The 27,457-nt window shown below is 51.5% G+C and overlaps 1 protein-coding gene and 1 long non-coding RNA gene across 2 annotated transcripts; one reads left to right on the forward strand and one right to left on the reverse strand.

Annotated features, from left to right (window-relative positions):
• The first annotated feature begins 5,952 nt into the window (after positions 1-5,952).
• Positions 5,953-7,699, forward strand: LOC139362503 (uncharacterized). The gene is made up of 3 exons (XM_071094068.1): positions 5,953-6,043; positions 6,108-6,920; positions 7,434-7,699. The coding sequence occupies exons 1-2, from the start codon at positions 5,953-5,955 to the stop codon at positions 6,875-6,877; spliced, it is 861 nt and encodes a 286-aa protein (XP_070950169.1). The 3' UTR covers positions 6,878-6,920; positions 7,434-7,699.
• Positions 7,700-25,578: 17,879 nt separating this feature from the next.
• LOC105499858 (uncharacterized) lies at positions 25,579-26,697 on the reverse strand. The gene is made up of 3 exons (XR_011622629.1): positions 26,514-26,697; positions 26,271-26,406; positions 25,579-25,854 (listed from the first exon to the last, which is right to left on the reverse strand). It is a non-coding gene; the product is annotated as an uncharacterized lncRNA (long non-coding RNA).
• Between the last annotated feature and the right edge of the window lie 760 nt (positions 26,698-27,457).

Here is a 27,457-nt window from a genome sequence, read left to right on the forward strand (position 1 = left end):
TAAGGACGTGGAGCTTCCCAGGTGAGTGGGTGGCCTGCAGGGGGCTGCGGGATGAGGCTCCTGGAAGTCTACAAAGCAGAACGCATGGATGTTTTCGGTTTTTTTTTTTTTTGAGATGGAGTTTTAGTCACCCAGGCTGGAGTGCAGTGGTGCAATCTCAGCTCACTGCAACCTCTGCCTTCCAGGTTCAAACCATTCTCCTGCTTCAGCCTCCTGAGTAGCAGGGATTACAGGTACATGCCACCATGCCTGATTAATTTTGTATTTTTAGTAGAGACTGGGTTTCACCATTTTGGTCAGGCTGGTTTCAAACTCCTGACCTCAGGTGATCCACCCACCTTGGCCTCCCAAAGTGCTGGGATTACTGGCATGAGCCATGGCACCCTGCCGGATGTCCTCTTGTTTCAGGAAACTGTTCTTAAAAGCCTGGAATCTTGGCTGGGCGCGGTGGCTCGCGCCTGTAATCCCAGCACTTTGGGAGGCAAAGGCGGGCGGATCATGAGGTTAGGAGATCGAGACCATCCTGGCTAACACAGTGAAACCCCGTCTCTGCTAAAAATTAGCCGGGTGTGGTGGCACGCATCTGTAGTCCCAGCTACTCGGGAGGCTGAGGCAGGAGAATCCCTTGAACCTGGGAAGCAGAGGTTGCAGCGAGCCGAGATTGCGCCACTGTGCTCCAGCCTGGTGACAGAGCGAGACTCATCTCAAAAAAAAAATAAAAAAATAAAAAAAATAAAAGCCTGGCATCTTTGCAAGCAGCTGTGGACATTTGGCCCTAAACCGTGAGATGCCTCAGTGATCCTGCCACCTGCACACATCACTACACGATTCCTTTCCTGTCCTTGGATTTTAGAGAAAGGCGCATTCTATTTTTTTTTCTTTTTTTGAGACAGTCTGGCTGTTGCCCAGGCTGGAGTACAGTGGTACGATCTCGGCTCACTGCAAGCTCCGCCTCCCAGGTTCAAGCGATTCTCCTGCTTCAGCCTCCTGAGTAGCTGGGATTACAAGCACGTGCCACCATCATGCTCAGCTAATTTTTGTTGTTGTTGTTGTTAGTAGAGATGGGGTTTCACTATATTGGCCAGGCTGGTCTTGAACCTCTGACCTCAGATGACCCTCCCCCACCTCTGCCTCCCAAGGTGCTGGGATTACAGGCATGAGCCACCGCTCCTGGCCCTCTTTTTTCTTGTTTTGAGAGAGGGTCTTGCTTTGTTACCCAGACTGGAATGCAATGGAGTGATCATAGCTCACTGCAACCTCCAACTCCCGGGCTCAAGCGATCCTCTTACTTCAGCCTCCTGAGTAGCTGCTACTTCAGACACATGCCATCACACTGAGCTCTTTTTTTTTTTTTTTTCATTTTTGTAGAGATGGAGTCTCCCTATGTTGTCCAGGATGGTCTGGAACTCCTGGGCTCACGCGATCCTCCTGCCTTAGCCTCCCAAGTAGGTAGAACTACAGGCATGAGCCATATGCCTGACCGTCTATTTTCATTTGTCCTTTGATTCTGCTTTGCTGTCCCCACTAAGACCTCGATTGCTAAGTCTTCCTGTAGAATCTTCCGTATTTTCCCTGTGGTTATAAAACAGGCTTTCTCCTGTGTTCAGAGATTCATTCATCTGCCCTTTGTTAAAACAGCTATTACTTTGTGCCATTTGTTGTTCATCTTTTTCTTTCACTGTGAAATGCCTTAAAAACATATTTGCTACACGTATAATTTAGTCCCCATTCTCTTCTTCACACCCACAAACTGGTGAAAGCTATTCCTGTCCTTTAGTGTACTTAATGACTTTATTTATTTTTGAGATGGAGTCTCCCTCTGTCGTCCAGACTGGAGTGTAGTGGCGCGATCTCGGCTCATTGCAACCTCCGCCTCCCCAGTAGCTGGGACTACAGGTGCGCACCACCACACCTGGCTAAGTTTTGTATTTTTAGTAGAGATGCCATTTCACTGTGTTGGCCAGGATGGTCTTGATCTCCTGACCTCGTGATCTGCCTGCCTCGGCCTCCTGAAGTGCTGGGATGACAGACATGAGCCCCTGCGCCTGGCCAACTTGATGACTTTAAATCACTGCTGTCTCCCTCTCAGCTCACCTTCGTGTGGCATTGATTCATGCTGATCACCAAGTTTCTGCTGTAGAAAATGAAGGGGCTGGGTTATCTGGAGCTGGCAGCATCTTTTCTATTAAACGCTCATTCAGAGGCCAGGCATGGTGGCTCACGCCTGTAATCCCAGCACTTGGAGAGGCTGAGGCAGGCAGATCATATGAGGTTAGGAGTTCAAGACCAGCCTGGCCAACATGGTGAAATCCCATTTCTACTAAAAATACAAAAATTAGCCGGATATGGTGGCGTGCGCCTGTAGTCTCATCTAATCAGGGGGCTGAGGAGGGAGGTTTACTTGAGCCCAGGAGGTTGAGGCTACAGTGAGCTATGGATCCTTCAGCCTGGGCAACAGAGCGTGACCCCATCTCAGAGAAACAAAAATGGAAGTTCAGCTAGCACCAGTAATGGAATCAGAAGTAATTAAACCCTCCAGGCATGGCAGCTGTCACCTGTAGTCCCAGCACTTTGGGAGGCTGAGGCTGGAGGATTGCTTGAGTCTAGGAGGTCGAGGTTGCAGTGAGCTATGATCACACCACTGCACTCCAGCCTGAGCGAGACCCTGTCTCTTAAAAAAAAAAAAAAAAAAAAAAAAGAAAGAAACTTGGCTCATCTTCCAGGTTTTTTAGTAGAGATGGGGTCTCACGATGTTGCCCGGGATTGTGTTGAACTCCTGGGCTCAAGCGATCCTCCCACCCCGGCCTCTTAAAGTTCTGGGATTACAAGTGTGAGTCACTGTGCCTGGCTGATCTTAGAGGTTAATGTCAGCTTTGTCTACTTCATGCATCTGGTACTCTACTGTCCAGCCTGGTGTATGACCTTTTATATGACTTTTACATTCTTCTTTCAAGACCGTGTAATACGGCTCCATTCTGCCTAATGGGCTATACTCAGTATAACCCCACGGGGAGAAGAGCTGTTATTTCATTTGTCCATGTTTCTTCAAGAAGCTCTGGGGGACACTCCTTTAAACCCTCTTTGGATCAGGACAAGGATTCTTTGTCAAACATTTGTTCAGGACACTGCTAATTAATTGATGATCCACACCGAAATTACTTGGGGAACTTTAAAAATACCCCTGGCCTGGGTCTCACCCTAGAAATCTGATGGAGATGAACAGGTGGTCTTCACCTCAGAAATTCAGCAGTTCGGCCGGGCGCGGTGGCTCACACCTGTAATCCCAACACTTTGGGAGGTCGAGGCGGGCAGATCACAAGGTCAGGAGATAGAGATCATTCTGGCTAACACGGTGAAACCCCGTCTCTACTAAAAAATAAAAATAAATTTTAAAAATTAGCCAGGCGTGGTGGTGGGCGCCTGTAGTCTCAGCTACTCGGGAGGCTGAGGCAGGAGAATGGCGTGAACCTGGGAGGTGGAGCTTGCAGTGAGCCAAAATCACGCTACTGGACTGCAGCCTGGGCAACAGAGTGAGACTCCATCTCAAAAAAAAAAAAAAAAAAAAAAAAAGAAAAAAATAAGAAAAAAAAATTCAGCAGTTCAGCTCAGGAACTTTTTTTTTTTTGAGACAGAGTTTCACTCTTGTTGCCCAGGCTAGAGTGCAGTGGTGTGATCTCAGCTCACCGCAACCTCTGCCTCCCAGGTTCACACGATTCTCCTGCCTCAGCCTCCCGAGTAGCTGGGATGACAGGCACCCACCACCACGCCCGGCTAATTTTTTTGTATTTTTAGTAGAGATGGGGTTTCTCCATGTTGGTCAGGCTGGTCTCAAACTCCTGACCTCAGGTGATCCGCCCACGTCAGCCTTCCAAAGTGCTGGGATTATAGGCATGAGCCACCGCGCCTGGCCAGGAACTTTTTTTTTTTTTTTTTTGAGACAGAGTCTTTCTCTGTAGCCCAGGCTGGAGTGCAGTGGTACAGTCGTGGCTCACTGCAACCTCTGCCTCCCGGGATCAAGCAGTTCTCCTGCCTTAGTCTCCCAAGTAGCTGAGATTACAGGCATTCACCACCATGCCTGGCTAATTTTTGTATTTTTAGTAGAGATGGGGTTTCACCATGTTGACCAGGTTGAGTCTCAGACTCCTGACCCCAGGTGATTCGCCCACCTTGGCTTCCCAAAGTGCTGGGATTACAGGCGCGAGCCACTGCACACAGCCGGGAACTTCTAAACAGAGGAGTGACTCCCTTGAGTCGGACATGAGCCTCAGAGGTGAGGCAGCAGGTAGTGTCTTTGGTTTAAAATGTAAATGAAGATACACCAGGTGTGGTGGCTCATGCCTGTAATCTCAGCATTTGGAGAGGCTGAGGCAAAAGAATCACTTGAGGCCAGGAGTTCGAGACTAGCCTGGGCAACATAGTGAAACTCCATCTCTACAAAAAAAGAAACTAGGCATGAGCCACCGTGCCTGCCTAATTTTTATAATCCCAGCTAATTGGGAGGCCAAGGCAGGAGGATCACCTGAGGGCAGAAGCTCAAGACAAGCCTGGGCAACATAGTGAGACCCCCATATCTACAAAAACAGTTTTAAAAACTAGCTGGATGTGGTGGCATGCACCTGTAGTCCCAGCTACTTGGGAGGCTGAGGTGGGAGGATCGCTGGAGCCCAGGAGTTTGAGGCTGCAGTGAGCCATGATCGTACCCCCATTCTCCAGCCTGCATGATGGAGTGAGACCGTGTCCCCCAAAAAAACCCAACAAAGTGGTAATACAGGCATCAGGAGACAGCAGGGAGTCTGACTCTGAGGCCAGGATGGCTTGTGTGGACTTTAGTATTCTGTTAGACATCTTAAAGATCCATAGGTCCTGCAGAAAATGCCTCTAGCTCCAAGATAATTCCTTTAATAATAAAGATCTCACGGCTGGGTGCGGTGGCTCACGCCTGTGATCCCAGCACTTTGGAAGGTAGAGGCGGATGGATCACCTGAGGCCAGGAGCTCGAGACCAGCCTGACCAACATAGTGAAACCCTGTCTCTACTAAAAATACAAAAAATTAGCCAGGCATGGTGGCGGGTGCCTGTAATCCCAGCTACTCAGGAGGCTGAGGCAGGAGAATCGCTTGAACCCAGGAGGCTGAGGTTGCAGTGAGCTGAGATCGCACCACTGCTCTCCAGCCTGGACAATGGTGTGAGACTCCATTTAAAAAAAAAAAAAAAAAAAAAAAAAAGCTGTCTTAAATCTCTTTAGGGGTGATCATGTTCCACATGCCTGCAGCATCTGGGGAGAAGGCTGGGAGGCTCTCCTGCTCCAGGGCTACGGCTTTTGTGTTTCAGGTTCCCTGACACCAGCCTTAAGAAACCACAGAGAAGGATGGAAATGGTATGAAGAAGAGACTCTTCCTCTTTCCCAAGACTCCTGAAGCCATTGGTGGCTTCCTTCTTGGTGCGCCTCACTGGCATAGACGTAATTCTTCCCAATCAGCCTTGACCGGCATGCACGTTTGCCAGCCAGGAGGTTAGGTAGGCAGAGGCTACCTGCACTGACCATGCCTCTGAGGTTCCTGGCTCCTAAATGGTCCCTTCAGGAGGTATTTGTTTTTGAGACAGGGCTTTGCTCTGTCACCCAGGCTGGAGTACAGTCCTGCAATCACAGCTCACTGCAGCCTCCACCTCCTGGGCTCGTGATCCTCCCGCCTCAGCCTCCCATGTAGCTGGGACTACAGGCACACAGCATTACACCTGGCCAATTTTTGTAGAGGTGGGGTTTCACCGTATTACCCAGGCTGGTCTCAACCTCCTGGGCTCGAGATCCTCCTGCCTTGGCCTCCCAAAGTGCTCCAGTACGCCGAGCCCAACAACATTTTTGATCATCACATAGGGGAGTGGGGTGGAGGGTGCCACTGGCATCCAGTGAATAGAGAAAGATTCAGGGTGTGGCTGAGCATTTTATAATGCATGGGACATCCCTCAACAGCAAAGAACCATCCAGCACAAGACATCAACAGACGCAGCAGCGCTAGGCTGGTGTTGGATTGGCGGTCCTTGCGTGCCATACTTACGTTTACATCCAGTAGGCGTTGGGGAGGCTTAGATGGCTCCGAAATGGTGAGATTCCCCTCAGTGGGGGAAATCTCAGGACAGATACTGCTTGGCACCCAGCATCAGACGAAATCCACCTGGTGACCCATCCCCGGCGTCCTCTGGCCGACCATGCGTTGCAGGGCCTCCTCCATGTCCTGGTTCCGCAGTGTGTAGGTGGCTGGTACAGCAGCAGGGTGACGACGTAGATGAGCGAGACCAGCTTGTCCTCCTCAAGGGAACGGCTGCTCAGGGGCCTGGCATACATGGCTGTGGCACAGCCGTAGTGGAGCACGGCCACGGTGAGGTGGGATGCCACCGTGTTGAAGGCCTTGCGGCGGCCTGCGACCCTCCCAACGCCCAGGACGACCACCAGCACCCAGGTGTAGGAGAGCAGGATGAGGAGCAGGGGCAGCAGCAGCAGGCAGGGCACCAGGAGGACGTGCTCCTGTGGGGCCCGGGACCCGCAGGCCAGCACCAGCATGGCCGGGAGGTCACAGAGGACGTGGTTGACCAGGCCGCCACGGCAGAAGGCCAGCTGGAAGATGGCCGTGGTGAGGCCCAGGGCCGGGATACAGCCACCCGTGCAGCAGGCGGCCAGCAGGCCCCAGCAGACGTCTACGGTCATGAGCTGAGGGTAGTAGAGCGGGCAGCAGATGGCCAGGTAGCGGTCGAGGGCCATGGCAGCCAGCAGCAGGCACTCGGAGCCCCCCAGGGCCACAAAGAGGCCCATCTGGGCAGCGCAGGTGGAAGGGGCAGGAGGACGCCGGCCAGCATGCGTGGCGTGAGCACTAGCGTGTAGGCTGCCTCCACCGCGGGCGCTGCCCCCAGGAAGAAGTACATTGGTGAGTGCAGGGCGAGGTCCACCAGGGCCGAGCCCAGGATCAGAAGGTTCCCCGCCAGGGTGGCCAGGTAGAGCGGCAAGAGGAGGGCGAAGAGCAGCACGCGGAGCAGCCCAGGATCACCAACTCCTGCAGGGCTGTCCCGTTGGACTCAGGCCAGCAGCTCGCGTTGGGGTCAGCGGCAGGGACAGGAGTGCAGGCTGGAAAGGTGTCACTGTAACACCTCCCTCCCAGACACCTGCATGCCTTTTGCTTGTCCTAGCCCCAGAACCCCATGCCCAGCCTTCCGGGGACCCCCCCCTTGCTTCTCACTCTGACCCCACATTCTCTCAAGAACCCAGAATCCTCCCCTCCATCAGTCCTGGGCATCCCTCACTTCCCACTGTCCAATGTCCCCCGGAAATTCAGATGGCCGGAGCTGCTGTGCTGTGCCCTGCATGCTTCCAGGCACCCAGGGGTCTCCTTCAGACCTGGCCACCCGCCCTCCCCATTCTATCCCACCTCGTCCATACCTAGGGAGCCAGGCATCCTGGTTTCCAGCCTACAGTGAGGAGGAAGAGCTGCACCCGGCGGGGAAGAAGGACTGGAGGGAGTCCGGGTTCTCCCGGGTGATCTCTGCGTGGAGTGGGCTTGGTTCTGAGCGGCAGGAAGGACCAGTCCCGCAGACAGAGCCATGTGGGTGAAGCCTCAGGAGCAGTGGGAGTATCCTCTGTGCACAGAGGCCGCCTGACCCCCTGCACGCCTCCCAGCCCCATGCTGATAAAACAAGCGCATCCGTCATCTCTCCTGCCCTGGGATGAGTGCTTTATGAGTCCCTTTACTTCCCCTTTGCTGGATTCAGGACAAACCCATTGCAATCCTGGGTTCATCATTTCTCCCTCAGTCGCAGAGAAAATAACTACCAGGGAGGAGCATCCATCCTCTCCAGGGAGGCAGCCGCCTCGTGAGGAAGAGCAGCCTTCACGAGTCAGAGCACCTGCTGCCATGGTCGTGAGGAGAATTCCAGTCCTTCCTCTTAGATGCAGAGTCATATATCATCATCACTACTGAGACTGGGTCTTGCTCCGTTGCCCAGGCTGGAGGGCAGTGGTGTGATCTTGGCTCACTGCAATCTCCACCTCCTGGGTTCAAGCAATCCTCCCATCTCAGTCCCCCAAGTAGTTGGGACCACAGGTGTACACCACCACATCTGGCTATTTTTTTTTATTTTATTTTTTGAGATAGTGTCTCACATCACTCTGTTGCCCAGGCTGGAGTGCAGTGGTGCAGTCTCAGCTCACTGCAGCCTCTGCCTCCCAGGTTCAAGCGATTCTCCTGCCTCAGCCTCCCGAGTAGGGGAGACTACAGGCATGTGCCACCATGCCCAGCTAATTTTTGTATTTTTAGTAGAGACAGGGTTTCACTGTGTTGGCCAGGCTGGTCTCAAACTCCTGACCACAGCTGATCAGCCTCAGCCTCCCAAAGTGCTGGGATTACAGGCATGAGCCACTGTGCCTGGCCTAGTTTTTCTATTTTTTTGTTGAGACAGGGTTTTGCCATGTTACCCAGGCTGGTCTTGAACTCCTGGACTCAAGTGATCGTCTGCCTTGGCTTCCCAAAGTGCTGGGATTACAGGGGTGGACTACTGCACCCTACCTTTTTTTTTTTTTCTTTTGAGACAGGGTCTCACTCTGTTAACTAGGTTGGAGTGTGGTGGTGTGATCACAGCTCACTGCAGCCTCAACCTCCCAGACTGAGGCAGTCCTCCTCCCTCAGCCCCCAAGTAACAGACCATGGGTGCATGCCACCATACCTGGCTATTTTTTTAAAAAATTATTTGTAGAAAAAGGGTCTCCTTATATTGCCCAGGCTGGTCTCAAGTGATCCTTGTGCCTCAGCCTCCCGAAGTGCTGGGATTACAGGTGTGAGCCACCACACCCAGCCCATATGTTTAAAAAATTTTTAAAAACTTTACATTTTTTAAAATTTCAAGACTTTAAATTTTTTTAATTTTAAAAAATTTAAGCATTTTTAAAATTTAAAGAAACTAAAAAATTTTTAAATTTTAAAAATCTTAAAAATTTTTAATTTCAGAAAAGCTTTAAATTTTTTTAAGTTAAAAAAAAAAGTTTTTTATAGAGATGGGGTCTAGCTGTGTCACCCAGGCTGGTCTCAAGCTGTGGGCTTCAAGTGAAACTCCTGCCTCAGCCTCTTAAGTAGCTGGGACTACAGGTGTGTGCCACAATGCTCAGTTAATTTTATTTATTTTATTTGTGTAGAGATGGGAGTCTTGCTATGGTGCCCAGGCTGGTCTCGAACTCCTGGGCTCAAGTGAGCCTTAGCCTCCCCAAATGCTGGGATTACAGGCGTGAGCCACCACACCGAGCCCAGAACCATATTTTCCACCGCCTCCTAAACACTTCCACCAACCCTTCCAACTCAACCTGTCCCAAGTTCAATGTGTTATTTCTAACCCAAGCTTCTCCCATCTTTCTGGGAATGGAGCTGGCCCAGTGCCAAAATCAGGAAGATTTATTCCAGATTAATTCTCTCTCCTGCACCCTCGAATGCAACTGGGCCCTACAGACGTACCTCCACCTTGGAAGTTCTTCTGTTTCCCCTAAGTACTGTTTTCCCTTTCCTTTCTGAGAAAGAGTCTCGTTCTGTCACCCCGGCTGGAGTGCAGTGGCGAGATCTCGGCTCACTGCAACCTCCGCCTCCCTGGTTCAAGCAATTCTCCTGCCTCGGCTTTCTGAGTAGCAGGGATTACAGACGTGTGCCACCACACCCGGCTAATTTTTGTAGTTTTAGTAGAGAAAAGAGCTCACCCTGTTGGCCCGGCTGGTCTCGAACTCCTGACCTCAAGTGATCCACCCGCCTTGGCCTCCCAAAGTGAACCACCGGGCCTGGCCATGTCTTTCTCTTTCCTAACAGATCCTCCTTGATCTTCCAGTCGCAGCCAACTTCTGAATCACTTTTCCATGCCACCAATTGGAACGGCCCTTTGGATCCACAGGTATCAATTCTTTGCTTAACAATCCCTCTCGACCATCAGGGTCGAGTCCACACTCCTTAGCATGGCATGCGTGGTTTTTTTTTTTTTTTTTTTGGAGACAGAGTTTCGCTCTTGTGGCCCAGGCTGGAGTGCAGTGGTGCAATTTCAGCTCACTGCAACCTCCGCCTCCTGGGTTCAAGCGATTCTTCTGCCTCAGTCTCCCAAATAGTTGGGATTACGGGTGCCCGCCACCACGCTTGGCTAATTTTTGTATTTTTAGTAGAGATGGGGTTTCGCCATATTGGGCAGGCTGGTCTTGAACTCCTGACCTCAGGTGATCTACCCACCTTGGCCGCCCAAAGGCACTTGGGGTCATTCACAAGGTCATGCCCCGCATCATTTTTTGTTCCCTTCCCCTGTGCAACACGTACCCGGGTTGGAGTGAGGGACTCATCCTGAATACACCGTGATTTTGCTCAAGCTGTTCTCGTTTCCTGAATTTACCTACCTGGTAAAGTTCTAGTCGTCCTCCAAGGCTGCGTGCATACGCCACATCCTGGGTGACAACCCTTGTTCCCCAGGCAGACTTGGTGCCACCCTCTAATCCCACCGTCATTTAGGCAACTCCACTAAACTCCGTTTCCTGCAATCAAAGATTTGAATTGTGTTTATCTGTGTTGTTTGCTGAATTATCGTAAGTGAAGGAATGGCCAGGCGCGGTGGCTCACGCCTGTAATCCCAGCACTTTGGGAGACCAAGGTGGGCAGATCACAAGGTCAGGAGTTGGAGACCAGCCTGGTTAACATGGTGAAACCCTGTCTATACTAAAAATACAAAAATTAGCTGGGCATGGTGGCAGGCACCTGTAATCCCAGCTACTCAGGAAGCTGAGTCAGGAGAATCACTTGAACCTGGGAGGCAGAGGTTGCAGTGAGCCGAGATCGCGCCACTGTGCTCCAGCCTGGGTGACAGAGTGAGACTCCGTCTCACAATAAATAAGTGAAGGAATTAGTTATGCTATCCTTATTTCTCCCTAATGTGTGCCTCCTCTCAATGTCCCCCTGACTTGGGGTTCTGTCCCTGGAACCTCAGAGAGCCAGAGGCTCCAGCCTTGTGCTACAGCCAATTGCTCCAAATTCTGTTGGATCCTCCCCTAAAAATGCCCCTTGGCATTTGCCATCAGTTACCATCAATCTCAGATGAGGTACCTGCAATAAATCAGCTTCATGGTCAATACTGCCTCAAATTACTAGAATCACGTCCATCTGCACACCCAGCCAAAGGTCAACCACCCAGTCTTCCTCTGGACTCACTGAACTGAGGCACATCCTTCTCCTCCTCTGTTTCTTCATATATCCCAATCCTCGAGACTTTATATTCCTTTAAAGATGCCTTAAAGAATTAAAGGTAGATCTACCATTCGATCCAGCAGTCGTACTCCTGAGTATCTACCCAGAGGAAAAGACATCATTATATGAAAAAGACACGCATATTTATAGCAGCACAATTTGAAATTGCAAAAATATGGAACCAGCCCAAATTCCCATCAATCAACGAGTAAGGAAAATGTGTGTGTGTATACATATACATACACATACATATGCATATATACATACACACACATACATATACATATACATATCACAGAATACTACTCAGCCATAAAAAGGAAAGAAATAATGGCATTTGCAGCAACCTGGATGGAGTTGGAGACCATTCTTCTAAGTGAAGTAACTCAGGAATGGAAAACCAAACATTGTATGTTCTCACTTATAAGTGGGAGCTAAGCTATGTGGATGCAAAGGCGTAAGAATGATACAATGGGCTGGGCATTGTGGCTCACGCCTGTAATCCCAGCTCTTTGGTAGGCTGAGGTGGGTGGATCAAAAGGTCAAGAGATCGAGACCATCCTGGCCAACATGGTGAAACCTTGTCTCTACTAAAAATACAAAAATTAGCTGGGCATGGTGGCAGGCGCCTGTAGTCCCAGCTACTCGAGAGGTTGAGGCAGGAGAATTGCTTGAACCCAGGAGGCAGAGGTTGTGGTGAACAGAGATCACGCCACTGCACTCCAGCCTGGCAACAGAGCAAGCAAGACTTTGTCTCAAAGGGGAAAAAAGAAAGTCATTTGAGTGGGGCTTTTCCAGGCAGTTGCCTTATAGGTGAAGTACTGACAATTCTCTGAAGATAGGGCTTTTTGGCGAGTTTCAAACCCATTTTCTCTCAAATGGTTGCTAATTTTTTTTTTTTTTTTGAGACGGAGTCTAGCTCTGTTGCCCAGGCTGGAGTGCAGTGGTGCGATCTCGGCTCACTGCAAGCTCCGCCTCCCGGGTTCACACCATTCTCCTGCCTCAGCCTCCCGAGTAGCTGGGACTAAAGGCGCCCGCCACCTCGCCCGGCTAGTTTTTATATTTTTAGTAGAGATGGGGTTTCACTGTGTTAGCCAAGATGGTCTCCATCTCCTGACCTCATGATCTGCCCACCTCAGCCTCCCAAAGTGCTGAGATTACAGGCATGAGCCACCACGCCTGGCTTTTTTTTTTTTTTTTTTTGAGATGGAGTCTTGCACTGTCATGCGAGAGTACAGTGGTGCAACCTCGGCTCACTGCAATCTCTGCCTTCTGGGTTCACGCCATTCTCCTGCCTCAGCCTCCCAAGTAGCTGGGACTACAGGCGCCCGCCACCACGCCCGGCTAGTTTTTGTATTTTCAGTCGAGGAGGGGTTTCACCGTGTTAGCCAGGATGGTCTCAATCCTTGAACCCCTGGGCTCAAGTGATCCACCCACCTCAGCCTCCCAAAGTGCTGGGATTATAGGCGTGAGCCGCCGTGCCCGGCCTCTCCTTTAGTTCTCAGCTGTGAATGTTCTCCCACATCGTCAAACTCCCAGCCTGCCCCCAGGCTTCACAGAGTCCTATCTGATGAAGTAAGGGAGCACAGCCACCCCCTTATCTCCCTGGCTCAGTCTATCCCCTCCAGGGTGTCTGGACTTTTCTCCAGGGCAGCATGACCTAGGGGCGACATGGGAGTTTCCTTGACACAGGTACTATCTCTGAACATCTCTGCCTCCATCTCTGTTTTGAGACTGGTCCCTGGAGTCAATGAAGGGGTTCCCTCCTTTCTCCCAAAACCCTTATCTTAGCTCCTGCTTTTCCCAGGCCCTAAGATCCTGGGGGCAGGTCTTGTAGAGGGGGAGCCCTTGTGGGGCTTCAGGGACCTGCAGTCTTTAGGAACGGGCACAGGTCTGGATATTGCAGGCACAGGTCTGGATGTTGATGGGAAATTGCGGTCAGGGTAGATACACCGCTGCCACAAGCGCCTTCCATCCAGGGCTGCTGCCAGGCAGACGCTGCAACGCCCGTTCCCGGCATCTCTCACGATCTGGTCTTCAAGCCTTCATCTCATTCTCTGCCCACCTGGGTCTTGTCAGCCCCAGAGAGAACCTGAGTTCAGAGGAGAAGCGGAACCCAGGCCAATGGGCAGTGGCCACCTCAGACACACCGACATCCCTGGGAGAGCCTGAGCCCACCGCCCAGAGTTCAGAGCCTGAAATAAGCAGCCCAGCTAAGAGCCCCGCTCCACTGCCCAGAGGAGAACCAGAGTGAGCTTGGCCTGGAACCCAGAGACCATCTTCAAAATCTCATCCCAAACCTCTTATAGATGCCACTGTGTCCCTGGCCCCTCTGTAATTACTTCCTTCAGCCCCTTGTTCCCTTCACAGTAGTAATTTTCTTTTTCTTTCTTTCTTTCTTCTTTTTTTTTTTTTGAGACAGAGTCTGCCTCTGTTGCCCAGGCTGGAGTGCAGTGGTGCCATCTCAGCTCACTGCAACCTCCCACCTCCCGGGTTCAAGCAATTCTTCTGCCTCAGCCTCCCAAGTAGCTGGGATTATAGGCCCCCATGCCAGGCTAATTTTTGTATTTTTAGTAGAGAAAGGTGGACTCAAACTCCTGACCTCAGGAGATCTGCCCGCCTGGGCCTCCCAAAATGCTGGGATTACAGGTGTGAGCCACCGCGCCTGGCCGATTATTTTAATAAGATGATTGACCATCTTTCTTATTAGACTGTAACCCACAAGGGCACTTCTGTTGCCGTGGTGTCTCCAGATCCTAAGGCAGCCCACCTGCTGATGCAGTTCTGAGTGCTGCCACCAGGTGGCAGGGCTGCCTCACACTTGTCCCGGGGACAGAGGCAGGAGGACCCTCACCTTGAGGGCTTTTCCCTTGGTTGGTTTCCTACCTGCACTCCACTCTCTCCCTGAGGTGTGAGTAGGGATGCTCCCAGCTCCAGGAGACCCAGCTGTGGTGTCGCTGGCCAGGATGAAGCTTTCTAGAGAGGTTCCACTTTCATACCTCCAAGTTCAGACATTTTCTTTCCCTCTTATAGGCTGGGGCGAGCTACCACCCAGCCCACAGTGTAAAAGGGGTCTCATGTCTGTCTTACCACTCTTTTTTTTTTTTTTTTTTTTTTTTTTAAAGACATAGGGTTAGCTCATGCCTGTAATCCCAGCACTTTGGGAGCCCCAGGCAGGCAGATCACGAGGTCAGGAGATGGAGACCATCTTGGCCAACATGGTGAAACCCCATCTCCACTAAAAATACAAAAATTAGCCGGGTGTGGTGGCCGGCACCTGTAATCCCAGCTACTCAGGATGCTGAGGCGGCAGAATTGCTTCAACCCGGGAGGTGGAAGTTGCAGGGAGCTGAGACCATGCCATTGCATTCCAGCCTGGCAACAGAACAAGACTCTGTCTTAAAAAAAAAAAAAAAAAAAGACATAGGGTCTGGGGTCTGGCTCTGTCTCCCAGGCTGGAGTGCAGTGGTGCAATCATAGCTCACTGCAGCCTCCAGCTCCTGGGCTCAAGCAATCCTCCCACCCCAGCCTCCCGAATAGCTGGAACTACAGGTGTGCACCACCACACCTGGCTAATTTTTCTATTTTTATGTTTTGTAGAGATGGGGGTCTCACTATGTTGCCCAGGCTGGTCTCAAACTCCTGGGCTCAAGAGAGTCTCCTGCCTTGGCTTCCCAAAGTGCTGGGGTTACAGGCATGAGCCACTGTGCCCAGCCTTCACTCTGACTTTGAACAGGTCTCCTGTTTGCAGCGCACTGCACATTTCCACCCTCTGGCATACATGTTTCCTCCAATCCCAGAGCCTTTTCCTCTTTGACTCCCCTCCCAAGGAGTGTTTACCTCTGCAGAACTTGGGCTTCTGGGTTTTTTTTGTTTGTTTGTTTGTTTTTTTGAGACAGTCTTGTTCTGTTGCCCAGGCTGAAGTGCAGTGGTGTGATCTCGGCACACTGCAACCTCTGCCTCCTGAGTTTAAGCGATTCTCTGCCTCAGCCTCCTAAGTAGCTGGGATTACAGGCACCCGCCACCACACCCAGCTAATTTTTGTATTTTTAGTAGAGACGAGGTTTCACTCTCTTAGCCAGGCTGGTCTTGAACTCCTGACCTCGTGATCCACTTGACTCAATCTCCCAAAGTGCTGGGATTACAGGCATGAATGACTGCACCCAGCCTGGGCTTCAGTTTTGCTCTGCCAGGCGTTGCCATTAGCAGTGTTTCTCCTAACACTGTGTGGACATTTCTCTTCTACCTTCAACTGTATTCATGTTCCCTTTATCTTGGTGGGGTTAAGCCAAAAAAGGGGGATGGGGACTGCATGCAGTGACTCATGCCTGTAATCCCAGCCATGGCAGGAGGATCACTTGAGCCTGGGAGCTCTAGACCAACCTGAGCAATATAGCAAGACCCTGTCTCTACAAAATAAAATTTAAAAAAATAGCTTGGTGCGGAGTGTGTGCCTGTAGTCCCTATTACTCAGGAGGCTGAGCAGGAGGATCTCTTCAGCCTAGGAGTTCAAGACTAGTCTGGGTGACAGAGCGAGACTCTGTCTCAAAAAAAAAAAAAAAAAAAGTCCTGGTTGTGGGTTGAGTGAGATGCAGTGGGGGATTGTTTGTGCCAAATCAGTCTCTTACAAGCTCCTCAGTAGGTTTCAGGGGAAGCTTCGATGTCACGTCCCTCAGATTCTGGGGGACAGTTGCCGCTTTGGCCTGGTGATTATCGTGAGGCAGTGGGATGGAGAGAAGCAAAGGCGATGCAGCTGGTCCATATCCCCAGCAAGTGCAAGAGCACATAACAGACGCACTGCAATCACACATAACCGTGCCAGACACATTGCAAGTGCAGATAACCATGCTGGATGCAGGCAAGCACACGTAACCTTGCCGTATGTATTGCAAGCACAGATAACCATGCCAGGAGCCATGGCAAGCACTCATAACCATGCCGGAGGCACTGCAAGTGCACATAACCATGCTGGACCCATTGAAAGTGCAGGCAGCCATGCCAGACGCATTGCAAGTGCAGATAACCACGCTGGATGAAGGCAAGCACACATAATGGACGCATTGAGAGACTGCAGGCGCATATCATCATGCTGGACTCATTGCAATCCACTTAAGCATGCTAGTTTGGGGGTTGATACCAACCCCTTTTCCTTTCCTAACTTTGTAATCCCCCAAGCCATGAACACCAGCGTCAGATGTATAGAAGTCAAAATCTGTTTTATTATGAACGATACTGAATTGGAGGAAGTAGAGGGACTGGGGTTGGGGGCAGGGGGTGGCGCGTGGGTTTCCCAGCACTTTGCACCTGCCAGTCACAGGTGAAGTTAGAAAAACACAAATTCTGTTAGAAAAAGCAGAAGGAACTGTGGACAAGGCTATCCCAGAGAGACCAGCTAGGGAGGGGACAAGGTCTGCTTGCTCACTTGGCACTTTTGCAGCACTCACCAGCATGGTGAATCCAGGTGAGAAGAGGACTAAGGGACTGGAGACACCCCCTGCTTCCTGGAAGGCGTGAAAATAACCCCCACCCCTCCCCAGTGGGAGACAGAAGCCCATCACCTGAGGCATTTCTAAATCCCAGTTTCTTTCACCCAGGCCGGCTGTATTGCAGTTGCGCAATCTCAGCTCACTGCAACCTCCACCTCAAGCCATTCTCCTGCCTCAGCCTCTCGAGTAGATGGGACTACAGGCACCCACCACCATGCCCGGCTAATTCTCTCTCTTCTTTCTTTCTTTCCTCTGTTTTTCTTCTTTCTTTCTTTCCTTCCTTCCTTCCTCCCTCCTCCTCCTCCTCCTTTTTCTTAAATATATTTTAAGTAGAGATGGGGTTTTGCCATGTTGGCCAGGCTGGTCTTGAACTCCTGGTCTCAAGTGATCTGCCTGCCTCAGCCTCCCAAAGTGTTGGGATTACAGGCACGAGCCACTGCGCCTGACCCAAATCCTATTTCTCAGTGGCAAAACCTGGAAACCCAGTTTTTGGAAATAATTGAATCCCTGGCACTTTCTTCTCAGATGACTGGGCATGACACACCCCAAACACATGGTAAAGGGAAACTGGGATACAGCAAATAATGACTTTTTTTTAAGTAAAGAGGCCCAGCATGGTGGCTCATGCCTATAATCCTAGCACTTTGGGAGGCCAAGGTGGGAGGATCGCTTGAGCCCAGGAGTTTGAGACCAGCCTGAGCAATAGAGTAAGACCTTGTCTGTACAAAAAATAAATTAGCCAGCATGGTGGCATGTGCCTGTAGTCCTAGCTACGTCGGAGGTTGAGGCAGGAGGATTGCTTGAGCCCAGGAGGTGGAGGCTGCAGTGAGCTACGATTGTGCCACTGCACTCCAGCCTAGGCAACACAGTGAGACTCCATCTCAGAAAATAAAAATAAAAAAGTAAAAATAAAAATAAACACAACGCTTTAACAAAGAAATATCAGCAGCCTAAAAGTCATCAACTGTGTGCTTCAGTGGACTCAGGCTGTGGGGAGGGATGTCTTTTCTTTTGAGGTGGAGTCTCACTCTATCACCCAGGCTGGAGTGCAGTGACCGGATCTCAGCTCACTGCAAGCTCCGCCTCCCAGGTTTACGCCATTCTCCTGCCTCAGCCTCCCAAGTAGCTGGGACTACAGGCGCCCGCCACCTCGCCCGGCTAGTTTTTTGTATTTTTTAGTAGAGACAGGGTTTCACCGTGTTAGCCAGGATGGTCTCGATCTCCTGACCTTGTGATCCGCCCATCTCGGCCTCCCAAAGTGCTGGGATTACAGGCTTGAGCCACCGCGCCCGGCCGAGGGATGTCTTTTCTGAAGACTGGAAGGGAGTTGAGGAGCTCCATACCTTTCAAGTGGCCACAGAGAGAGCCCCAGCAGAAATACCCACGGGGAGAGGGAACCTGCCATTCTGTGGGTCTGAAGGGTGAAGAGGTTCCCCCATTCGTTCAGAGCCAGGTCCTCAGAAGGCCATTTTCTAAAGTCTTAAAAAAAAGAGACAGGGTCTCACTGTCACCCAGGCTAGAGCACAGCAATGCAATCACAGTTCACTACAGCCTCAACCTCCTGTGTTCAAACAATTCTCCCTCCTCACTGGGACTACAGGCATGCACCACCATGCCTGGCTAATTTGGAAATTTTTTGTAGAGACAGAGGGGGTCTTGCCATGTTGCCCAGGGTGATCTTGAACTCCTGGCCTCATGAGTTCTTCCCACCTTGGCCTCCCAAACTGCTGGGATTACAGGCATGTGCCACCAAGCTGGGCCATCATGGGGGGATTTTAAGTTACAGATTCAATTTCTTGTGTCAGTTTCAGTAATTTTCTAGAAAGTTGTTGGTTTTATCCAAATATTTAAATTCATTGGCATGGCCAGGCACGGTAACTCACACCTGTAATCCCAGCACTTTGGGAGGCCCAGGCGGGTGGATCACTTGAGGTCAGGAGTTTGAGACCAGCCTGGCCAACGTGGTGAAACCCCGTCTCTACTAAAAATACAAAAATTAGTCAGGCGTGGTGGCACATGCCTGTAGTCCCAGCTACTTGGGAGGCTGAGGTGGGAGGATTGGTTGAACCCGGGAGGTAGGGGTTGCAGTGAGCCAAGATCATGCCACTGCACTCCAGCTTGGGCGACAGAGCTAAACTCTGTTTCAAAAAAAAAAAAAAAAAAAAAAAAAAAAAAAAAAAATTAAAAGCAAATTAAAACATTAAAAAGAAATTGACATAGAATGTTGATACTATCTTATAGGCTCTGCAATGATGTCTCACTTTTCTCCTTCCTAATGGACCAGAGGTGAGGACAGAGGCTGGCATTCCAAGCAGTGCAACAGTGTGAGCCAAGCTCCAGCACAAACGTGGGAACAGCAGCTGGCCCTGCCCGTCTGGGGGTTTAGGCAAACACCGGGGATGCAAAGGAGGGTCCCAGTGCCAGGTCCTGCTGATACCTGATGGCATTCACCTGCTGGTAGAAGTAGCTGCCATATGATTGGGTGGTTTTATCAGCCTGGGGTCATGGAGGCAAACAAAGTGCCACCTAAGCCACATTGTTTCTTGAAGCCAAGGGACAGGGAAGCTGTCACATCTCCTGAAGCCTCTCCTTGCACCATTCAGGGTCCCCCCTTGCTCCTGATGTCTGCACTACGCACATTCACCCAGGCCCAGTGCGGGCTGCTCCTCCACCACCAGCCCCACCAGCCACACCTGCCCCACCTGAGCTCAGCTGATTGTCCCAGCCCTGCCTGTGCACAGTTCTGCCCTCTCTAAGTTTTTTTTTTTTTTTAAAAAGAGATCAAGTCTCGCTCTGTAACCCAGGCTGGAGTGCAGTGGCATGATCATAGCTCACTCTAGCCTCAAATGCCTGGGCTCAAGCAATCCTCCTGCCTCAGCCTCCTGAGTAGCTGGGATTACAGGCACAGGTCACCATGCCTAGCTAATTCTTAAATTTTTATGTAGAGATGGGGTCTTGCTTTGTTGCCCAGGCTGGAGTACAATGGCATAATCATAGCTCACTGCAGCTTCCAACTCCTGGGCTCCAGCAATCCTCCCACCTCAGTCTCCCGAGTAGCTGGGACTACAGGCCCTTGCCACCACACCCGGCTTAGTATTATTTTTTTATAAAGATGAGGTGTTGCTATGTTGCCCAGGCTGGTCTCAAAATGCCTGGACTTAAGCAATCAACCCACCTCAGCCTCCCCAAGTGCTGGGATTACAGGTGTGACCACCATACTTACCCCTTTTCTTTTCTATTTTGAGACTGAGTCTTACTCTATCACCCAGGCTGGAGTGCAATGACACGATCTCGGCTCACTGCAACCTCTGTCTCGCAAGTTCAAGCAGTTCTCCCATCTCAGCCTCCGAGTAGCTGGGATTACAGGCACCTACCACCACGCCCAGCTAGTTTTTGTATTTTTGGTAGAGACGGGGTTTCACCATGTTAGCCAGGCTGGTCTCGAACTCTTGACCTCAAATGATCCACCTGCCTTGGCCTCCCAAAGTGCTAGGATTACAGGCATGAGCCACTGCGCCCAGCCAAACCCCTTTTCTAGATCCTCCCACATCTCCCTTGCTCTGCTACTGAGCCTGGTGAAGGTCAATGTCACCCTGGGCCTGCTCCTCTGGCTTGGCTCAAGTGAAGACCTACTAGACAGTGAGCCTGTGGCAGTGTAGAAATGCCCAGCTATGCCCCCAGCTATGTCCAGGACACAGCAGGAGGAGAAGGTGTCATCACTTTAACCACAAAGCTTTAAGAAATAGTGGTTTTAGGTCAGGCACTGTGGCTCTTACCTGCAATCCTAGCACTTTGGAAGGCCGAGGCAGGCAAATCACTTGAAGTCAGGAGCTCAAGACCAGCCTGACCAACATAGTGAGACCCTGTCTCTAGTAAAAATAGAAAAATTAGCTAGGCATGGTGGCACACACCTGTAATCCCAGCTACTCGGGAGGCTAAGTCAGGAGAATCACTTGAACCTGGGAGGTGGAGGTTGCAGTGAGCTAAGATTATGCCACTGCACTCTAGCCTGGGTGACAGAGGAAGATCCTGTCAAAAAAAAAAAAAAAAAAAGGAAAAAAAGGAAAATAAAGAAAGAAGGGAAGGAAGGGAAGGAAGGGAAGGAAGGGAAGGAAGGGAATGAAAGGAAGGAAGGGAATGAAAGGAAGGAAGGGAAGGAAGGGAAGGAAAGGAAGGAAAGGAAGGAAAGGAAGGAAAGGAAGGAAAGGAAGGAAAGGAAGGAAAGGAAGGTTGGTTGGTTGTAGGCTGGGCGTGTCTGTAATCCCAACACTTCGGGAAGCCAAGGCAGGTGGATCACCTGGAGTTCCAGGCCAGTCTGGGCAACGTGACAAAACCCTGACTCTATTGAAAAGAATTGTAAAGAAATAGTGGTTCTTTACCTCCCAGGAGAGATCAATTGTGCTCCTGTGAGTGGTCAATTTATTTTTTTGATACGGTCTTGCTCTGTCACCCAGGCTGGAGTGCAGTGGCGCAACTGGCTCACTGCAACCTCTGCCTCCTGGATTCAAGCGATTCTCCTGCCTCAACCTCCCAAGTAGCTGGGATTACAGGCATCCACCACTACGCCTGGCTCATTTTTCTATTTTTAGTAGAGATGGTGTTTCACCATGTCGGCCAGGCTGGTCTTGAACTCCTGGTTTCAGGTGGTCTGCCCGACTCGTCCTCCCAAACTGTTGGGATTACAGGCATGAGACACCACACCCAGCCCCATTAATTTTCTGTCACTGCCAACTCACCCATCTATCCATGAGTGTAAATTTCGCTTTTCAGCCTTTGAACAAGAGGACTCTAGCATTCTACGCAGTCCCACGCAATCACCATTGGAGCAACAGTAACGTGGAAATAGGGGCTGGAGCGTCTGGGAACAGCCTCTCTGCACAGTGTGTGGCAGACACAGTCACCTGAGTGCTTGTCCCCGGTGGGAGAAAAAGCCTTTGAGAACTGAAGGTCTGCCAAGCTCTCTGCTGAGCGTCGTGTGACACAGCAGGAAACACGGCCCATTCCTGCCATCAGGAGCTTGTAAGATGGTTTATGGCAAAGGAAAGCAATCATTTTCAAGCACACACACACTTGTATGCAGAAGACATCCTATCCTGGGTTTGTGGCTACAATAGTCAAATGCCATTTCTGCAAACTATTGGTCAGGACATTTCAGTTAAAATGGACAACAGGGCTGGGTGTGGTGGCTCACGCCTGCAATCCCAGCATTCTGGGAGGCCAAGGTGGGCAGATCACTTGAGGCCAGGAGTTTGAGCCAGTCTGGGCAACTTATGAGACCCCCGCCTCAAAAAAAAAAAAAAAAAAAAGAAAACAAATTTTTTTTTAAAGATTAGCTGAGGGTGGTGGCGCATGCCTGTCGTTTCAGCTACTTGGGAGACTGACACAAGAGAATCACTTGAGCCCAGGAGTTTAAGGCTGCAGTGAGCCATGACTGTACCACTGCACTCCAGCCGGGGTGACAGAGCAAGACTCTGTTGAGAGAAACAGGAAAAGGAAAGGGGAGAAGGAGAAAAGAACATTCATGACGCGGGTGTTGGCCCGAAGGTTTCAGCATGGTCAGCAGCTGTGGGTGTGTTGGGTTTGGGGTTGTTGGGATGAGGAACAGATGAGCTGCATCACAATCAACCACTTGGGAGTGGAAGCTTTACCTGGGCCAAAGATGATGGGATACAACTGGGTCTCAAATAACTTATATCAGGCCTAAAAACGGAATGCCAATTAGCAACCATATGAAGCAAATAGACAACACCAGGAGATGCCAGACCTCAAGGCAGGTCCCTTAAATTGCATCCCTCCTTGGACACTGACTGTGCAGTGCCAGAGCGGCCAGGCAGGAGGCCAGGGCAGACCTGCAAGGTGAGGCATGCCACACAGAGGGAGCAAAGGCTACGCCACTCTCAGTGCTCTTGGGGTGCAGGGGCAGTGGCAGTGACATCCTCCCAGGCATGATGACGGGCAGGGACGATGGTGGGGGGTGCCTCCACCCACTCGCCATTCTCCATGGTGCAGAGGGAACCTGGCCCAGGTTCTCATGAAGACCGAGGGGACTGGGAGGAACAGACAAGGACCTGAAAAGGCTGCAGGGTTCCTGCCAGGCGGCGCTCCGAGCACAGAGCTGGCATTGTTAGTTTACTGAGGTCTGATGGATATAGAGAACTGCATCCATTTAACTGTGTGGTTTCCATGAGTTTTGACATAGATATGTACACCTGTGAAGCTGTTGCCACAAAGAAGATGGGCCAATCCATTGCCCCCTGTATTAGTCTGTTTTCATGTTGCTATAAAGAAATACCTGATACTGGGTAATTTATAAAGGAAAGAGGCTCAATTGACTCACGGTTTGCATGGCTGGGAGGTCTCAGGAAAGTTACAGTCAGAGCAGAAGGTGGAGCAAACACCTTCTTCATGATCTTGGGCAGGAGGAATTGGCACTTATAAAACCATCAGATCTCGTGAGAACTCCCATCAGATCTCGTGAGAACTCCCTATCATAAGAACAGCACGGGGGACGCCACCTCCATGATTCAATCACCTCCCACCAGGTCCCTCCCCTGACACCTGGGGATTACGATTCAGATTACAATTCGAGATGAGATTTGGGTGGGGACACAGCCAAACCATATCATCCCCAGAAGCTTCCCTGTGCCCCTGTCACCCCATCCTCGCCCACCCTCATCCCCAGGCAACCTCGGATCTGCTGTCAGGGTAGATTCAAGTTTTTTTTTTTGAGGCAGGATCTCACTCTATTGCCCAGGCTGGAGCGCAGAGGTGCAATCATGGCTCACTGCAGCCTCAACCTCCTGGGTTAAGTGTTCCTCCCACCTCAGCCCCCTGAATAGGGACTACAGGAGCTCACCACCACACCTCGTTAATTAATTATTATTATTTTTGAGACAGAGTCTTGCTCTGTTGCCCAGTCTGGATCTCGGTTCACTGCAACCTCCCCCTCCCAGGTTCAAGCAATTCTCCTGCCTCAGCCTCCCAAGTAGCTGGGATTACAGGTGTGCACCATCATGCCTGGCTATTTTTTTTTGTATTTTTAGTAGGGACAGGGTTTCACCATGTTGATCAGGCTGGTCTTGAACCCCTGACCTCAATCCACTCGCCTCAGACTCCCAAAGTGCTGGGAGTACGGGTACGAGCTATTGCACCTGGCCTGAGATTTTGCCTTTTCTAGGATTTCATCAAGGATAGAATTATATGCAGTATTTGGTCGGGCATGGTGGCTCACGCTTGTAATCCCAGAACTTTGGGAGGCCGAGGTGGGCGGATCACGAGGTCAGGAGATCGAGACCACGGTGAAACCCCGTCTCTACTAAAACTACAAAAAAATTAGCCAGGCGCGGTGGCGGGCCCCTGTAGTCCCAGCTACTCGGGAGGCTGAGGCAGGAGAATGGCGTGAACCTGGGAGGCGGAGCTTGCAGTGAGCCAAGATCATGCCACTGCACTCCAGCCTGGGTGACAATGAGACTCTGTCTCAAAAAAAATAATTATATGTAGCATTTTTTATTGGCTTTTTTTTTTTCAGGGTAACGTTTCTGAGACCCATTCATGTTGCATGTGTCAGTAATTCTTTTCTTTTTATTGCTGTTGAACATTCCCTCATGAGGCTGTATCATGGTGTTTATCCATTCTACCTGTTGATATTTGGGTTGTTTCTAAAATTCGGCAATTATAAATCAAGCTGCCATGAGCATTCGTGCACAAGTGTTTGTGAGGCATGCTTTCATGCCTCTTGGGTAAGTGCCTAGACCATGGAATGGCTGGGTCGTAGGCAGGTGTGGGTTTAACATTTTAAGAAACCCGCCGGGTGCGGTGGCTCACCCTTGTAATCCCAGCACTTTGAGAGGCCGAGGTGGCTGGATCACCTGAGGTCAGGAGCTCGAGACCAGCCTGACCAATATGAAACCCCCGTCTCTACTAAAAATACAAAAATCAGCGGGCATGGTGGCAAACGCCTGTAATCCCAGCTACTTAGGAGGCTAAGGCAGGAGAATCACTTGAACCTGGGAGGCAGAGGTTACAGTGAGCCAAGATGGCACCACTGCACTCCAGCCTGGGCAACAAGAGCAAAACTCTGCCCAAAACAAAAAACAAAAACAAAACCCAAAAACAAACAACACAAAAAAACACCCACCAGGGCTGATATTTTTGAAATCATTGAGACAGAAAGTAACAAGGGTGGCTCCGGCGTGTGCTGTTACTGAGGCTGGGGCCAGGAGGCTCAGTGTGGTGAGCAGTGCCCCGTGGGGGAGCAGGACTAGACATGCTTACTGTGCCCAAGTCAGCACGCTCCTCTGAGATCTCAGGTGGTCTTGAGCAAGAGCTGAGTGCCCCACCATTGGAGACGTTAGGGACCAGCAAATGGGACATCCACAGGCTGCAGCATCTAGAGATGACAGAGTCAGGGGCAGAGTGTTCAGACAGGGCTGCAGGTGACAGTCAAGGACAGAGCACAGAGCGGCTGCAGGTGACAGGTCAGGGACTAGGTACACGGCTGGAGCTGCAGGTGACAGTCATGGGCCAGATGCACAGGCGGGGCTGCAGGTGACAGGGACCTGCTGGACAAATAGGACTGCAGATGACATTGAGGGATCAAGTACACATATGGGGCTTCAGGTGACATGGGCGGACTGAGTGCAGAGAAGCGTCTGGGGATGTCAGCATCAGGGACTGGGGGACACAGCTGCTTCGTCAGAAGACAGTGACAGTGCCTGAATAGGAACACCGGGCCTCAAGAGCTCAACCAGTGCAGGTGCCTCCTGGCGACAGGGCCAGGCCTGGAGCTGGGAGGAACCCAAGACAGCCTGGCCTACCAGGCACGGGCCCATCCAGAAAGGAAAGAGCACTGCTAGTTAACAAAGAACTTTATTATTTCTAATAAATGGTGCTGAGGGTGGGGTCTGGAGAGGGCACACAGCTGTCCCCTGTCAATGCGTTGAGGCCCACACCCCATGTTCCCCGGAGCCTGTCGCCGTGGCCTGCAGCCCTGGATGCCTCTCACGGAGCCGCAGGTCTTCCTCCCCGGCTTTCTGGTCGCGTGGCCACCACAGCCCCATTATTACAGCCAGAGCCCGGGGCCAGGTGTGAGTCGGCCTGCAGCTCTCCGTCTCCGCCAGCCTGGACTCCTGGGAAAGGGGATAAAAGGGGGGCTTCCTGGTGCTGGCTAGAAAGCGTGATGCTCTCCAGCCAGGCAGCCCCCTGGTCCTCTGTGCTGTAGCTGTGCCTAGGGGGGCATCGGGGACGCTGTCCCTGTCCCGCAGCAGGTGCCCTGGGGGTTCCAGGTGTATGGCCGGCCTCAAGCCAAGGGGCCCAGCAGGCCCACCCCGTGTTCTCCACCCTCTGACCCTCGAGGCCCAACCAGTCACCCTCCCACCCCTGTCTGGTCCCGTCCTTATCCAGGTCCCTGTGCTGGGTCTGTAGTGCCTCATCTTTGTCTCCGTCTCTTCCTTTCTCCGGGTCCCTGACTTCCTCTCTTCCCGTTCATCCCCCCGCCCCCAGTCCCCTTCCCCGCCCCTCCCCTGCAGCTTGGGGCGATTGAAACCTTGAAGCAGGTTCTGAAGGCCTTCCTGGGTGTTAGCATCTGGGAGGGGAGCGGCCTTGGCGGTGGGGACCGGGGCGGCCGGGAGCAGCAGCAGCAGCAGCAACAGCGGGGGCCACATGGCCTGCGGGCCGGGCGGCTGTGGGGGGACAAGGTGGGCGTTAGAAGCCCCGCCCCCTCTCCACGCCCTTTCCTCTCTGCCCTCTCACTTCTGCGTGCCAGGCTTGCACATTCAGCACCCTTCACCTGCCACCACGGCCCGCCTGTGTCTCTCGAGCAGCCCTGAGTCAGCCCACAGACCGGTCACCGGTCTCCGGCTCCCCAGGGATTGTTAGATCCAGACAGTTCTGCCCCAGAGCTGCCCTGGAGCTCGGACGCCTACACAAGCCAGAGCCACGCCCCCACGTGCTGGCCACGCCCTCGAGCCCAAGCCATGCCCACCAACTGTTAACGCTTCACCCAAGCCCCTACGCAATGACCACGCCCCCACACATAGCCACACCCATTCCCGGCCACGCCCCCAGAGTCCCGCAGAGTCTCCACTCACCAGCCATGCCCCCACTGCAAAAGGCCACGCCCCTGAGCGCGGCCCTGGAGACCCACGCGGGCCTGGCCCTCTTCTGTGAATCCCAGTCCAGCCCCAGTGCAACGGCCCGGGCCCCCGAGTTGAGCCTCATCCAGCATCCGGGCCAGCCTCTGCCACCCTCAGAATGGAACACAGTCGTTTCGGGTCCCTCACTCCTGTTCATTCTCCATTTTTCTTGAACATACGGGGAATATTCATAGTAGCTGTTTTAAGGTCCGGATCACTAATTCCATCATCTATGCCACTTCTGGGTCTTTATTTTTCTACTCATTATGGGTTCTGTTTTTCTGCTTCTTTGCATGCCTGTTTTTTTGCTTTTGTGTTTTCGAGACAGGGTCTCACTGTTGCCCGAGCTGGAATGCAGTGGCATGATCATAGCTCACTGTTAATTCCTGGGCTCAAGCGATCCTCCCATCTCAGCCTCCTGAGTAGCTGGAACCACAGGTGCACGCAGCCATGCCCAGTTAATTTTTAAAATTATCTTTTGTAGAGATGGAGTCTCACTCTGTTGCCCAGGCAGGTCTTGAACTCCAGGCCTCAAGAGATCCTCTTACCTCAGTCTCCCAAACATTACCAATATATTCTTATTTCTTTGAGAATCTTT

The sequence above is a fragment of the Macaca nemestrina genome, chromosome 4, assembly GCF_043159975.1.
Source record: "Macaca nemestrina isolate mMacNem1 chromosome 4, mMacNem.hap1, whole genome shotgun sequence".
Taxonomy (NCBI): Eukaryota; Metazoa; Chordata; class Mammalia; order Primates; family Cercopithecidae; genus Macaca; species Macaca nemestrina.

What these genes read in the sequence shown, in the direction of transcription:
- LOC139362503 (XM_071094068.1), top strand. Translation starts at nt 5,953, where the DNA reads ATGGGACATCCCTCAACAGCAAAGAACCATCCAGCACAAGACATCAAC. An exon ending in GTTGGATTGGCGGTCCTTGC is followed by an intron (nt 6,044 to 6,107) that starts GTGCCATACTTA and finishes CGAAATGGTGAG; the next exon opens with ATTCCCCTCAGTGGGGGAAA.